The 14,848-nt window shown below is 37.2% G+C and overlaps 3 protein-coding genes across 4 annotated transcripts; 2 read left to right on the forward strand and 1 right to left on the reverse strand.

The window, feature by feature from the left end:
- Positions 1-704: 704 nt before the first annotated feature.
- rnaseh2b (ribonuclease H2, subunit B) lies at positions 705-6,232 on the forward strand. Its single transcript, XM_073855215.1, has 11 exons — positions 705-959; positions 1,354-1,425; positions 1,560-1,667; positions 1,796-1,870; positions 1,964-2,080; positions 2,202-2,266; positions 2,728-2,833; positions 3,272-3,353; positions 3,517-3,562; positions 5,791-5,868; positions 6,070-6,232. The coding sequence occupies exons 1-11, from the start codon at positions 896-898 to the stop codon at positions 6,172-6,174; spliced, it is 918 nt and encodes a 305-aa protein (XP_073711316.1). The 5' UTR covers positions 705-895; the 3' UTR covers positions 6,175-6,232.
- A 131-nt stretch (positions 6,233-6,363) lies between these two features.
- On the reverse strand, positions 6,364-10,310 carry LOC129452179 (uncharacterized protein C13orf42). Of its 2 annotated transcripts, XM_055215878.2 has the most exons (4): positions 10,204-10,310; positions 9,590-10,125; positions 7,733-7,877; positions 6,364-7,534 (listed from the first exon to the last, which is right to left on the reverse strand). In XM_055215878.2, exons 2-4 carry the CDS (start codon positions 9,992-9,994, stop codon positions 7,272-7,274), a joined length of 813 nt encoding a protein of 270 aa, XP_055071853.2. In that variant the 5' UTR covers positions 9,995-10,125; positions 10,204-10,310; the 3' UTR covers positions 6,364-7,271. The 2 variants fall into 2 exon arrangements, with proteins under 2 accessions (XP_055071853.2, XP_055071852.2); XM_055215877.2 differs by lacking the exon at positions 10,204-10,310 and having other exon boundaries at positions 9,590-10,175.
- A 1,146-nt stretch (positions 10,311-11,456) lies between these two features.
- LOC129452178 (TLR adapter interacting with SLC15A4 on the lysosome) lies at positions 11,457-14,063 on the forward strand. The gene is made up of 2 exons (XM_055215876.2): positions 11,457-12,530; positions 12,780-14,063. The coding sequence occupies exon 2, from the start codon at positions 12,780-12,782 to the stop codon at positions 13,605-13,607; it is 828 nt and encodes a 275-aa protein (XP_055071851.2). The 5' UTR covers positions 11,457-12,530; the 3' UTR covers positions 13,608-14,063.
- Positions 14,064-14,848: the final 785 nt, after the last annotated feature.

The raw sequence follows: 14,848 nt of genomic DNA on the forward strand, positions 1-14,848 counted from the left end.
CATCTACTTCATAGGTCGTGGACTGCGTATGAAAGGAAAAGTTTAGAGGGATTTACTTATTTGGTCCTGTTCATATTAACAAAATAAGAGCAGTCCAACTTCTTTACCAGATAATGTTAAAGAACAGGTAATACCAACTGTCAAAGCGCAATCATTTAATGCCACGGATGAGTACCATCAATGTTGCCTAGAGGCATTAATCAATTCATTTTTAAGACATTGGCTCCCTCTAGCGGGAACTGATAGAAACCTCAATGATTTTCGACTGTTGATGAGTTTAGTTAACGGTAGAATATTTTGTGCTGAAACTATTACTTCTTAACTATTAAAAGCACGATCTACTTATAATGATATATGCATATATCGTGCAAGTTATCGTTTATGCATATTTATATAGATATATGATTTACAATGGTAATACACTAACAAATTACAGTGACTGTATATTGGTAAGTGACAGATACGTTACATTTTTATATAAATATGTTATTATACAAACTTACTGCGAATAATATAAAGAATATTGAGGAAGATGCTCGAATTAAACAGCTGACCAATCCCCGCCTTTATGGGACTTAAGCAGAACGTACCATTTTGAGGGGTGGCTTCAGGAGCTATTTCAAATTATGTGCTATTAACAAAACCCCTCTAAAGAATTCCTGGTGTAAATGTAATTTAATTTTAATTCTTAAGAAGAGCTGTGTATTTAAAACGTTATTTTAAAAATAAATATCGGAATAAATATTCACTTCGACGTTTCGCACCCCTCTCTGTACTGTAAACAAACTTTTACCGCCATTTTTTCTGGAGGTTGGACCTTACCACTTTTGCGCTGTTAGATTATTCAGTTCGTACGGTTGTTGTTACAATTTAACGTGTGAACTCAGTGCTTGACATGACTACTAAGAAGAAACGCTCACCACACACCAGTAACGACAGCTGGGTTGTCATTGCTCCAGGTACTCTGTGTGAAGTTTATGGTGTTGCATGCTAACGTTACACCTATGGGCTTGCAGAAAAGTTGTATGCACGTGCAGATTACTCTCGTTAAATAGACGTTGTTAATTTATTGTCCTATGTTACAATGACGTAATTATTGTAATGGTTCCTTAACTATAGCTTTTGTATTAAAACCTTAGTAAATAGTAATTTACCATTAGATCACTGCAGTGACCGTAGTTACATTGAAAATTAGTTGTAAAGCCATGGTTATGCTGAAGTTACCACACATTTACTATAATAAAGGTTTGGTTTCCTAAGGGATCATGGCTTAATTCCTTTCATTTTGTCAGATGTTTGTTGTATATCAGTTATGCAAGTTAGATATTGTCATGTTGTTTTTTTGTCTTTCAGATTCAGTGTTGCACAGCGACAATAAGGAAGACAGTGATCCATCCTTCATCAAACTTAGAAATCCTGCTACAGGTAGCTCAACCTAATAGTGCCACAGTACCAATTTGATCGGTCTAACTTACAGTTCTGTTAAACTACTAAACCAGTAAATATTTTCACACAAACTAAATTGCAGCTGTCTGTGCTTTTATTGTGTCTGAGAGCAGAAAGTTCATCATTGTACCTGTTTGGCCATGGTGATAGCAGTGTTTATGAGGTTAAGGCCTTTACTGAGGAATTTCGCTCTTGGTTTATCGGACAGACAGTGCAAAGAGGTAAGTTTACATTACATAAACTACTTATTTCACAAACATGAAGTAGTTAACTTTTACAACATTTTGATGCATGCATTTTTGATGCTCAGGTGATTTTCATACCAGTTTAACAACTCTTATTCCCACAGATGGTAGACTGCTGTATGTGACTCCCATTGATCCTTTATTTCTGCTGTTGCCATACATTAAGAGTACTGCCACTGAGGGAAACAAATAAATCAAATGCATGTGTATATATAAAACAAAAGCATGTTTTATTATTTGACCTTTGTGAGTAATGTAAGCTCTCTAATCATAGGGAAAGTTCCAGCCATTGAAACAGATGGTGATGGATGAAGATTACCCTGGATGCACCCGGCTTCTGCAATGCAAACAGGGATTGGACTCCATTCATCATGTGACAGATGAAAAAGGTGCGTCTGTGAGTTTACTTTGAAGGCATGTAGAAAGCAAAATAATTTACAACTACAGTGTACAATGTAAAGTATGCACTTTTTTCCACCCAACATATAAAGATAAAACCTTATTTTTCAGAGGTTGGCAGTATGAAGTTTCACAGATATAACCAGGAGAAGACATTAGATTGGCTTAAGAAAAAGGTTCATACACTCTATGCTTTTTTTATTATACCTTGATGTCAAGAAAATAAGTTTTAGGAGCCGTTTCCTGGATGTCCCAAACTAAAATGCATTTTTGAGTTGTTTTAAGTTAAAATCATCCTGCCCTTACATATTTTAACATATATCAGTGCCATTGTTTTGTCTCAATATGCATACCAGTAATGTTTTTGTAAGGTATGTTGTAAAACTACTTTAATGTCCTAATATAACTGATGCTTAGTCCTGGATTAATCTAAACCCTATCTGGGAAACTGCTCCTTAGTGTATACTGATATTTTTAAATGACACTAAAACAAAAATATAATAATGTCCAAAAAATGTTTTGTTTCCATAGTCTATACACAGTACTATATTTGTGCACAACCAGTAATGGTTAACTTGTTTGAAATTAGTATTTTGAGTCTACACGTATTCGAAATATATTCTGATATTTCTCTCAGGTTCAGAAGACGGTAAACGTGCTCAAAAAGAGCAATATATCTGTAGGTGGAGGAGTAAAATCCAGCACATTTGTGAGAGTCAAACAAGAAGCAGATGCTACAGAAGGTAAAAGAGAGAGAGTGAACACGTCAAGGATGGGTCCAAATACTAGGATGACCATACATGCCATTCTTCCCGGACGCATCCTGCCCAGGATTTCGGGTGCGTCTTCCGGAAGTTGTGTTTGCATACGTCATCAATGTTTTCACATTTCAGTTAAAAACATAAGATATACATTCGTAGTTTAATTCTTACCTTAAAATGTAACGGTTGCTTTTCTGAAAGAGAACCTGAAAAAATAAACCTCAATGACGTAACTAGTCGAAAGGTATGACTTTTGGAGGACGCACCCGAAATCCTGGCCAGGATGCATCCGCACGTATGGTCACCCTACAAATACAAGAGTTCTTGATAGTGACTGTAATGATAGATGATGAAAATACTATATATCCAGTATGTGTGTTATGTATGCAGTATTTGCTTATGAGTTGAGTTTGCTTTCAGAGGACTACTTGCGTTATGCACATGGTCTCATATCAGAATACATCAGTGAAGACCTGAGTAAAGATCTCCTTAGCCATCTACAGTAAGTACACATACTAAACATAAGCTAGCTTTCATACAATAATAAAAAATGTACAAGAGATTATCATACCGTAAATTGTCCGTTTAGTCAGCCGTGGCTGGCATGTCCACAGCTATGTATTTCAACTTTTACGTAGATATAATTTTTTTGTTTTTCTTAAAAGATTACCAGAAATATCCAGCCCCAAAGAGACAGAGCCTCCTTCTAAGGTAACTCTTTCCTTGGGTATCTGAATGTTACAATCATGCTTCAATGTTAATGGTGCCTGACTTGATTTATGCCTTTGCCATAGGTACTTTTCACTGTCGTATGCTTTGCTTTCTGATTTGTCTTCTCTTTAACTCCTCAAAAAAAAAAAAGAGGTAACCGATTAGGGATGCACAGATATGGAAATTTTGGCCGATAACTCTTTATATTTGGGGGCCGATAACCGATATATATACAGTGGGGCAAAAAAGTATTTAGTCAACCACCAATTGTGCAAGTTCTCCCACTTAAAAAGATGAGAGGGGCCTGTAATTTTCATCATAGGTACACTTCAACTATGAGAGATAAAATGAGGAAAAAAATTCGGAAAATCACATTGTCTGATTTTTTAAGAATTTATTTGCAATTTATGGTGGAAAATAAGTATTTGGTCAATAACAAAAAAGCAAGATTTCTTTCTCTCACAGACCTGTAACTTTTTCTTTAAGAGGATCCTCTGTCCTCCACTTGTTACCTGTATTAATGGCACCTGTTTGAACTTGTTAGCAGTATAAAAGACACCTGTCCACAACCTAAAACAGTCAGAATGCAAACTCAACTATGGCCAAGACCAAAGAGCTGTCAAAGGACACCAGAAACAAAATTGTAGACCTGCACCAGTCTGGGAAGACTGAATCTGCAATAGGTAAGCAGCTTGGTGTGAAGAAATAAATTGTGAGAGCAATTATTAGAAAATGTAAGACATACAAGAACACTAATAATGTCCCTCGATCTGGGGCTCCGCGCAAGATCTCATCCTGTAGGGTAAAATTATCACCAGAATGGTGAGCAAAAATCCCAGAACCACACGGGGGGACCTAGTGAATAACCTGCAGAGAGCTGGGACCAAAGTAACAAAGGCTACCATCAGTAACACACTATGCAGCCAGGGACTCAATTCCTGCAGTGCCAGATGTGTCCACCTGCTTAAGCCAGTACATGTCCGGACCCGTCTGAAGTTTGCTAGAGAGCATTTGGATGATCCAGAAGAAGAGTGGGAGAATGTCATATGGTCAGATGAAACCAAAACATAACTTTTTGCTAGAAACTCAACTTCTTGTGTTTGGAGGAGAAAGAATGCTGAGTTGCATCCAAAGAACACAATACCTACTGTGAAGCATGGTGGTGGAAACCTCATGCTTTGGGGCTGTTTTTCTGCAAAGGGACCAGGACGACTGATCCGAGTTAAGGAAAGAATGAATGGGTCCATGTATCGTGAGATTTTGACTCAAAACCTCCTTTCGTCAGCAAGGGCATTGAAGATGAAACGTGGCTGGGTCTTTCAGTATGGCAGTGATCCCAAACATACCGCCCGGGCAAAGAAGGAGTGGTTTTGTAAGAATAATTTCAAGGTCCTGGAGTGGCCTAGCCAGTCTCCAGATCTCAACCCCATAGAAAATCCTTGGAGGGAGTTGAAAATCTGAGTTGCCCAGCGACAGCCCTAAAACATCACTGCTCTAGAGGAGATCTGCATGGAGGAATGGACCAAACTACCAGCAACAGTGTGTAAAAACCTTGTGGAGACTTACAGAAAACGTTTGATCTCTGTCATTGCCAACGAAGGGTATATAACAAAGTATTGACATAAACTTTTGTTGTTGACCAAATACTTATTTTTCACCATGATTTGCAAATGGATTCTTAAGAGGGTCGGACAATGTGATTTTCTGGATTTTTTTTCTCATTTTGTCTCTCATAGTTGACGTGTACCTTTGACAAAAATTACAGGCCTCTCTCATCTTTTTAAGTGTGAGAACTTGAACAATTGGTAGCTGACTAAATACTTTTTTGCCCCACTGTAGGTCGATAAATATTCATATTATTTTCACAATGAAAAACTCCCAGACCGCGGACATCTTGTCTTTGCGCTAGACTAGCATACTCTTCTTAAGCCCGCAACACGTGTCATCTTTGTGCTATGTCACAGAAAGCACCAATCAAAAATTCACATGACCAGCAATGAGCAAGTGAAGTGGTTAAACAAACCAAAATAATCCATCATTTATGGGCTTTCATTTATCGGCCTAATTTTGCTATCAGACCGATAATATTAAAAATAAGCAGTTATCGTCCGATAACGATATGTCTGCCGATTTATCGTGCATCCCTATAACCGATAGTTGTTAACCTACATGTCAGAGATGAGTTGGTGGGCTTGATGATTATTGTAACTGCTTTTTGGATTTGATAGAAACGAAAACTGTCAGATAAACCAGTAGAGGCTGGAGAAGACTACACCAAGTTCAACAGTGCTGACTTTGCCCGAAAAGTAAGTTAGAAGCACAGACACAGTGCTGATGGGATTAATGAAAGAAACACACTGTGTTCCTGTCTCTTGCTGTCTGTTTCTATCTGCCTTAATCAACAATTTGCATGCTTCAAGTATTGTCAGTTGTGAAATTAGTATATCATGGTTTAGTTAAAGAGTTTTACTTATTATATCAATCAAATGTGGTCCATGTTATCTCAGCCTCCAAAGAAGATGACTGCAGCTCAGAAGAGTCTTGCCAAGGTTGACAAAACTGGCATGAAGACCATGGCAGCGTTCTTCAAAGTCAAACAAGAGAAAAATTGAGTGAGTGTGCAGATGAGTGGATGTGCTTTTTTGCTAATAAAGTTATAAAAAAGTTAAAGATATTATCCTGTTTTATTTACTGCTCTTGGTGTAATTGCCATACAACAGATTTTTTATTCATACAGTAGATTAGCATCACCTCAGCTTTATGTAATGATAATTACTGTTTTTCTATATTTTATATATATTGTTAAGAAAGTTCATTTCACCTGCTTTGGTGTCGTGCATTGGAGGTTTGGTTTGTTATTTTTATGGGGGTTTTATGATCTGAAAGGGTAATACCTGATTCATATTTCCTTATTCAGAAAAGAAACCATATTGTTAGTATTAAAAATTAAAACGCAAGCCCTTAGTTCCTCTTTTAAAATGTTTATGTAAAAAAACATCTAACACACAAGACTGAATACTCTTTCTGCTTTTAAATATAAATGCATATAATTCATAAACATTACTGTATAAAGCTTTTATCCTAGGCACTTTAAATACCACTTTCATAGTGTTTTTAATAGGTGTTTTGTAAGAAAGCATGGTAAGTACGCAAGCTGATCCAAAGTTTTACTCTATATGAGAAAGTGCATCTGAAATAACAAATATAAAGTTTCTTTCGTTCCTTGCTCCAGTTGCCTTTGCTCACTGTGTGACTAAAGACTAAAGCAGACATTAAAGGAAGACTAAAGAAAAAACTCTAGGAAGTTTAACACAACAAGGACTCTTCCGTATAGTTTTCTGCATTGAAGCTGAATTATAACACCACTTTGAGAAATGCTTACAAATGAGTCCTTTAATTGGTGCTAAGGAAATTAAAAGTTTCCAAGCCCGCAAGGAATCGGTGTAATGTGGTTATGCTCTGGTGATGCCTTTTAAAGTTGGTTACTGAGAGCTACTGAGAAAGAAACTGATCTGATGGATAATTTATGAAGCTGTGGCAGTGAGTAAGCTTTGAAACACTAAAATTACATCACTTCTTACATCTCTGTTTCACAACAGCTATGCATAGTTTTGCTGTATATTTACTTTACCCAGGCTTCCTTTAATTGGTCCAGAGTTTTTATTGTCCTTTGGGCACTAAAATGAAGATATAAGTATCTCCAGTGCGGTTACTTAAGCTGCGAGTCTTTCTTTTTTACTTTGGGTTTAAACCGCAACGTCTGAAAAGCACTCTCTACCACTTTGGGCAGGTGGATAGGATTTCGTTGCAAGCGTCTCCTACTGCTTGTGCTCCCCATATCGCCCTTCTGCTGGGCTGCCTGCCCAGGGTTGACAGCTGAAGACTTGGGCTGTGACTCTGTCATAGAGATTCGACGAGGGTCTCGAAGCATCCAGTTAGAGTGAAGGTCATGCTCACAGGTACTGGTTGCCACTAAAGAGAAATATGAAAGGGGGTGCAAAAGAAATTGACATGAAACAATGTAAAAACATGAAGGCTGAAACCATGAAGTAAAGAAACAACATGGATCTTTCTATGGAGATCCATTCTACAATACATATAATGCATCTTAAGCTTTTTACACCACTAAATATTGCCATTTGAATGTTGTAGGATTAGCTCCAAACTTGCCTATAAAGTCCACATCTGCATGTCCGTTGTCTATGTGGGGTTTTCGTTGGGGCTCTGGATCACAGCTTGCAATTATTGCATCAAAGAACTGAAGCGTGTCTTCTTCATTTGGGATTGGTGGAGCAGAAGGTTCAGGCCGTGAAAACTTGGATATACAAGAAAATATATTTTATTTGCATTTCTGGTTTGTGCACAATTTCCTTCAACATTTTAGTATTCTATGAGTAAATTTTAGATGCATTTAAACCATTGTACACTATTACTGATGTAGATTGGTTCACAATCTTTTATCAAAATTAATTAAAAAAAGTTAATTACACTTCTGCATTTGGCAGATGCTTTTATCCAAAGTTGACTTATCGCACATTAAGACTACTGTATATATTTGATTTAGTATGGGAGTGTTCCAAGGGGTTTGAACCTTTAGGAGGTTTGACTTTAGGAATGCTAATGCAATGCTTTACAAATTGAGCTACAGTAACACTGCTCAGGGTTCCCACACCTTAGTTAACTTCAAATTCAAGCACCTTTCAAGGACTTTCCAGGTCCAATACCCTCAAATTCATGGACTAAATGTGGGGACACATTTTAAGTGAGAGCAAGGTTACATCGTGTTACCTTTTAAGATACATTGTTACAGTTCCCTTTCGAGGGAACTTGCGCTGCATCACTGCTGTGACAATTTGGGGACACCTCCAGGGGTAAGTCAGTGCGTCTGAATGTTTATATCAAAGTCAACCAATGGTGAGGCTTAACGACAAAGACAGGGTGATGTGGGAGTCAGGAAGTATATCGTTATCTGAAATATTGCCAAAGACGGCATTACAGAGATTCAGGAATTATGGCAAGGGAGACGCAGCGTCTCGTTCCCGTCTCAGGGAACAACAGTTACATACTTAACCCAAGACATTTTCATGTGTCAAATGCAACAAAAAAACATTTTGGTATGAATCAACATTCGCATACGGAAGATGTAACATTTAAAGCGAACAACTTAGCATGTGTGCTTAAAAAGTCTAGAATTTTTATGATGTTATCCTATACTACACAGGGAATACTGGAATATCGATTTTTTTCTTGCATAAAATAGATTCAAGCACTTTCAATGACCTGTATCTATGTATGTATATTTTCAAAAACTTCCCAGGGCCTTGAATTTTTCCCCCAGATTCACAAACCTTCAAGGATTTCAAGGACACGTGGGAACCCTGACTGCTAATAACAGCGTACAATCGTAATACTTTCAACTTACAAGTTTTTTTAACCCATGTTTGGGTAAAGTATGGACAACCCCAATCGTTGGGTTAAATTAACCTAGAAAATTTTACCTAGCATTGTGTTGAAACAACCAAGCTAAACCCAATGGTTGGGTAAAATATGGGGAAACCAGCATTTTTCTGTGTGTACCAGTTGAGTTAAAGGAATGGTAATAGTAAAAAGTGTATTCTGTAGCTGAAAATCATGATTTCCTGTTGTCCAAATTAGTCAGTGTCAATTCTGTAACTGTCAAACTCTGTTACCAATGCAGAGTAACAGTGTTGACAGTATGTAAGAGAACTGACACACACAAATTAAATATAACTATTTGGAAAAAGCAAATAAGTTGATCAGTTATGAATTGATTAAGCTTACTACAACTATACGTGTGTATCTGTATAGGTAGCAAAATAATATTGAGTAGCCTATCAATAACTTACAGGTTGTCAAGATAGGCCTACTTAAATTTCTAGTAAACCGAACTCGAATACAATAATCTTATCCATTCTTATACATATTATTAGAAGAGTCAGTGAAATATGCTTGCTTGATTTAAATTTCTCAAGTATCTGTCACTCAAAATTGCAAGTTTCATCTCACCTGTGCTGGTTTTTGTCGCGGTCGCGGTGGCTGTGGCGCGGGCTTCTTGCGGGACGCGCTCTCTTTTCGTTCCCCAAGATTCAGGTCGTTGATGCTTTTGGTGTATTGACGCCTGAGCTCTACCAGCTCCTGTAAGTACTCTAAACAGTTCTGGTTCTGGGAAAGGAGCCACACTCGGTCCTCTCGGCTCTGGTAATAATACAGGGCCATACTGGACTCAACACTCACGGCGCTCATGCTTCGCTTCAGCGTCGAGTCTCGATTGCTTTCCCCGACCACGAGCATCGACGTGCTGCGCACCAACTTTACTGTACACGCGCTGTGGTAGTCATCTTTGTTCCTGAACCCGTCCCGTGAGCGATGCCCATGGTTTGGACGAAAAGCTGCGTTGATTTTCTTAAACATTACAGTCACTGTCGAGGTCGTGGATTAGTGGTTAAATATTAGAACTGAAAACTGATAGGATGTATAGGTTCAAACTCCATTAGGGCTTCTAACGTCATCGTGCATTCGATCAAGATGCTGCTCATCAGCAGCTAAAAAGAAACGAATAACATTTTATAAAAATTTGTTGTTTCTTCATATGCCTTAGACTCTGGTAAACAACTTACTACCTTAAGACAGTTGGCTGATCTTGTCCATGGTGCTGAACTCCTATATTGAGATAACCTGGTTAAAGACAGCCTATTATAAGAGATGATCATTTCGTATCCGTAAAAAAGAAGTCATGGTAGGTTTCTGAGTCAGTCATGGCAACGGCAGGCTTGTAATCCTATGCCAAAAATGAATAATTAACCAACCTAGACATATTAAACTACACACATTTAAGTAATGATTGTAGTTACAATGCAAAAATAATTTGAATGCAATTTTATTTGTATCTTTTTGACTTTGAAGGTTTTTTGTGTGTATATCTTCCTGAAACTTTAACTTTTTCGAGTAGGTGAAAGATGACAATTTGCTATTTATTGTTTGCCAAAATACTTTAGTCACAGATAAAAACAAAAATTTAAGACTGAGAACAAGTATAGCCAAATCATGTGTTCATATTTAACAAATGAGTCTGATGCTACTGGGACAGTTAAAGTTTCTAGTGGGGTATTGGGTGGACTCTGGGAGGTACGTGGTCTCCAGTCTCAACAAAAGCAGAAGTACACAAATACATTTATTTCTTAATTTTTCTTCTGTAGATTTCTTATCATTTAAAACTAATAATAATCTAGCATAATTTTCCACCTTCCCCAATTTTATCTCTTAGTCAATACATTACATTATGCATTTGGCAGACGATTTTATCCAGTGACTTAAAGTGCATTTAAAGTATGCATTGTTTCCACAATGTGTATTCCCTGGTAACTGTTCTAACCAATAAGAATCAAATTTCGTTTTTCTTTTTTTCAGAGTGGCTTTGAAATCTGATAATTTGGAGCCTGCAGGTGCAAATAGCATATTAAAGAAAATGTATTACATACAGAAACTGTCTGTAGTGAAACTGCAAAATATATTCTTCCTTTTACAAGGCAAACAGCTGTGAAATAGAGAAATGAAGAGAAACTGAGAAATACGAATAGTGACTAAATGCCCACAACATATTGTTTTTCTTTAATAGTTATATTTTTATTCAGCCTTGTTATTATTATTTCAGTATGTATATTCCTGTTTATTTTGTTATTGCAAAATCTCTATGTATGTTACTTTACAGTTCTTTTATAATTACATCTTCTTTTTAAGGACCATTTTCATGTAAGCTGGAAAGATATGTCTGGTTTCATACACCAGTCATCAATTATATTCCTTGACTAAATGTCCTATAGGCAGCCTTGAAATACCATTTAAATACATAAAATTTTTTATCTGAGGACTATAACATTTGCAATTATATGCCAAACATTATATTCTTATATTTAGAAATGTAATCCCTTAAAGGGGCCATGGCATGAACATCTGACTTTTTCCATGTTTAAGTGCTATAATTGGGTCCCCAGTGCTTCTATCAACCTAGAAAATGTGAAAAATATCAACCCAGTAACTTAGTTTTGGTAAACCATTCTCTACAAGCGCATGAAAAATAGGTCGTTGAAATTTGGCTCTCCTTATGATGTCATAAGGAGCTCATATTATAATACTACCACCCCTTAATCTGCACTATCCAACCACAGCACTGCCATTTAGTGCAGAGAAAAGCACAATTGAGTTTTAATTGCATCAAACCACCATCATTGCACACACATTTTTGCACACACCTACAAAGTGGCAATTTTAACATGCTATAATAAATTATTTATATGGTATTTTGAGCTAAAACTTCACATATGTGCTCTAGGGGCACCAAAGATTTATTTGACATCTTAAAAAAAGTCTTGTGCCATGGCCCCTTTAATAACATAAAGTTGTTATAATTTGAGACAATACAACATGGTAAAATAGCACTATATAAATACGTGATATTTAAATACTTCCATTAGGGAAATTACCCATAACTACATGCTTGCTTAGAAAGAAAACCAAGGGGAAATAAGAGAAGGTGGTGTGTGCTCCCGTGAGATGGAAGTAATGTGGGTATTTTCCAATGGTCACACAGGTGTCACACAGAGTCTTGCGGGTTATGCATGATAATAATAAATAGTACAATAAAACTGTTTTAAACTGTGCAACTGCCTGTATCTATTAGAGGACTACTACAAGCTTGTATTACTGCAAGATGCAACAATTAAGAATTGTTTCACTCAAAAATTCACAAATAAAACTTACACAGAAAATCTCATTGTACTTAATGCTTTCACTTCCTCCTTCACTAAAGCATAAAAGTGAGGAACAGTTTTTACTTCTAATGAAACAAAACTACTTACAGAAGTGAATGCATGGGAGCTGCAAACATAACTGCACAAAACAAGAGGTGAAGCCTTGCTAAGTGTCCAAAGATTCTTCAGTAAAAAGAAAGGTAAGCTTTGGTAAAATTAAAGGATTTCTGCAGCCAATTAATTTTTATAACTCTAAAATAACAATTCTTATATATGTCATCACAATGTACTGCTTTACATACTGCTTAAATGTATAACTTGTATGGACTGTAAACCACTTTGGTTAGAAGTGCCTGCCAAATGCATTTTGTGTTTTGGAGATTGTGTGTGGTCGAAGCTATTGATTTTACATTTAGCTTAAACTTTAACTTCTCTGTGTGTACCTGAAGATGCTGTGTGAAAGTAAGCTGTGGTGTTTGACGTTCGAGTCTCAATCTGAATGTGCAAGTCCTCCATCATCTTGCACAGTTCCACCATCATCACCTCCACTAAGTAATCACCTCTCGGCCCAAATCCTAATCCACACATCTGTAGATCGACATGCCGAAACAACCTCGACCAAGTCGCAGCAAAGCAATGTCCATTCGTCCTCCATAGACCCATCTGCAGTAAGGCAGCTCTCCCCAGGTATGGATATCCCCAGGCAGACAGATTCACCAGAAACGGAGGCGTTTCTGGTGCCTTCCAGCTGCCACAGCATCTGCCAACACTACAGTGATCTACACATTGCTGGTGGCCAAGTGATGCCTCTCAGCCCTGGTGCAAGTGACGTACAGCGAGACCACAGTCAGGACCCCCAAACTGGTCCTTTCCTTCTTTCTGGAGATGTTCCTACACCATCCCTGCTCCCTCCGTTGGTCCATAAATACAGAAATTCAAGGCGCTGGAGGGACGAGAGTGCCCGTGAACGTTCCTCTCTTATGCAGCTCGGTCGCCCGCTTTCTAACTCGCAGCTTAATAGCTACCTGGAACAGCAGCTCCTGGAGCTGTACAGGCAGTACCTGACCGAGGGACCCGCAGGGATGAGGCCGGTTATGGCCTCTGAGCTTCTGCAGACCAGCCTGGACCAGATGACCCTTCAACTGAGCCGAGAGCAGAACATGGAGACAGCACGGGCCAAAGACATGTTGCTCAGCTGCCTGCTGAAAGTCACCAGCAGTTACCAGTCCAGTGAGATCAGCACACCTTTACTGCAGATCTCTACTGAGACCAAGTGAGATAGATTAAGGCAGATTTTAAAGAGAAGATAGTTTGGTAAAGAAAGAAATGTTGTAGCATATTTTTCATCAGTGTTGTATCTTAAAACAAGCAGAAATTTCAGTAAATCTGTGAAGTAGTAACAATTGTGACTTTGGAGTACTGACCAGAGTCAGATTTTTTATAACATTGTAAATACCAAATGAATAATCTAGTTCTCACCTGCAAGAATAAAACCTCTTCAGCCTTTATCTCCTAGTCAAATTACTCAAAACTTTTCCTAAATTCACCTCTTTGTTCATTTGGCCAGAACTTAAAACAAAAGACATTTATTACCAAATTCCAATAAAATATAAAAAAAATTCCAAACTTGGTTCCACTTTATCCTGTTCCCCATATCTTATTTACAGATAGCCTGAAATCATGGCGTGCTGCTATATTTTGAATTAGCCACTTATTTGAATTAAGACTAATGAAGTTCACCCAATAATGAAAATTCTTCATTTACTCACTCTCATGTTATTCTAATCCTGTATTTATTTCTTTTTTCTGATGAACACAAAAAAAGATATTTTGAGAGGATGATGGTGAACACACGGCAGATGGTGTCAATTGACTTCCATAGTAGGAAAAAAATATTATGGAAGTATTGTGATAAATTATGAAGAATATATTTTGATAAATGATGGTAAGCACACAGTTGATGGTACCCATTGAATTCCATCATATTTTTTATTCCTACTATGGAAGTCACACTATATGCTGTGTGTTTACCATCATTTTTAAAAATATCTTATTTTGTGTTCATCAGAAAAAAATAAATTCATACAGGTTTAAAACAAAATGAGGATGAGTAAATGATGACATTTTTTGGGTGAACTATCCCTTTAAAGCAGTCAAAGTAGTCTGAACAAGTGAATCCAAGTAAAACATCCTTAAAAAGTCATCAAAATAGAAAAAAAAATCATGCAAGCCTTTTCTGTAAAAAGTAATATTAGTTAAATTCACAATACAAGATTAAGTCGTTTATACATATATACAGTACTGTGCAAAAGTCTTAGGCCACCATGATACCATTAGATGTGTTGTTTTTGCAATTGTATAGCAATCATATATAATTATTTCTCAATCTCTTTACATGGAAATGTGTATGTAGTATTAAAAACAGTATAAAAGTAAAAGCTGAAGTGTCAAGTATTTAGGGTAAACTCCTCTTCCACTTGAGCAATAGCAGGCAGCTGCAGGATCTCTCAAACCTAAA

The sequence above is a fragment of the Misgurnus anguillicaudatus genome, chromosome 17 (genome assembly GCF_027580225.2).
Source record: "Misgurnus anguillicaudatus chromosome 17, ASM2758022v2, whole genome shotgun sequence".
Taxonomy (NCBI): domain Eukaryota; kingdom Metazoa; phylum Chordata; class Actinopteri; order Cypriniformes; family Cobitidae; genus Misgurnus; species Misgurnus anguillicaudatus.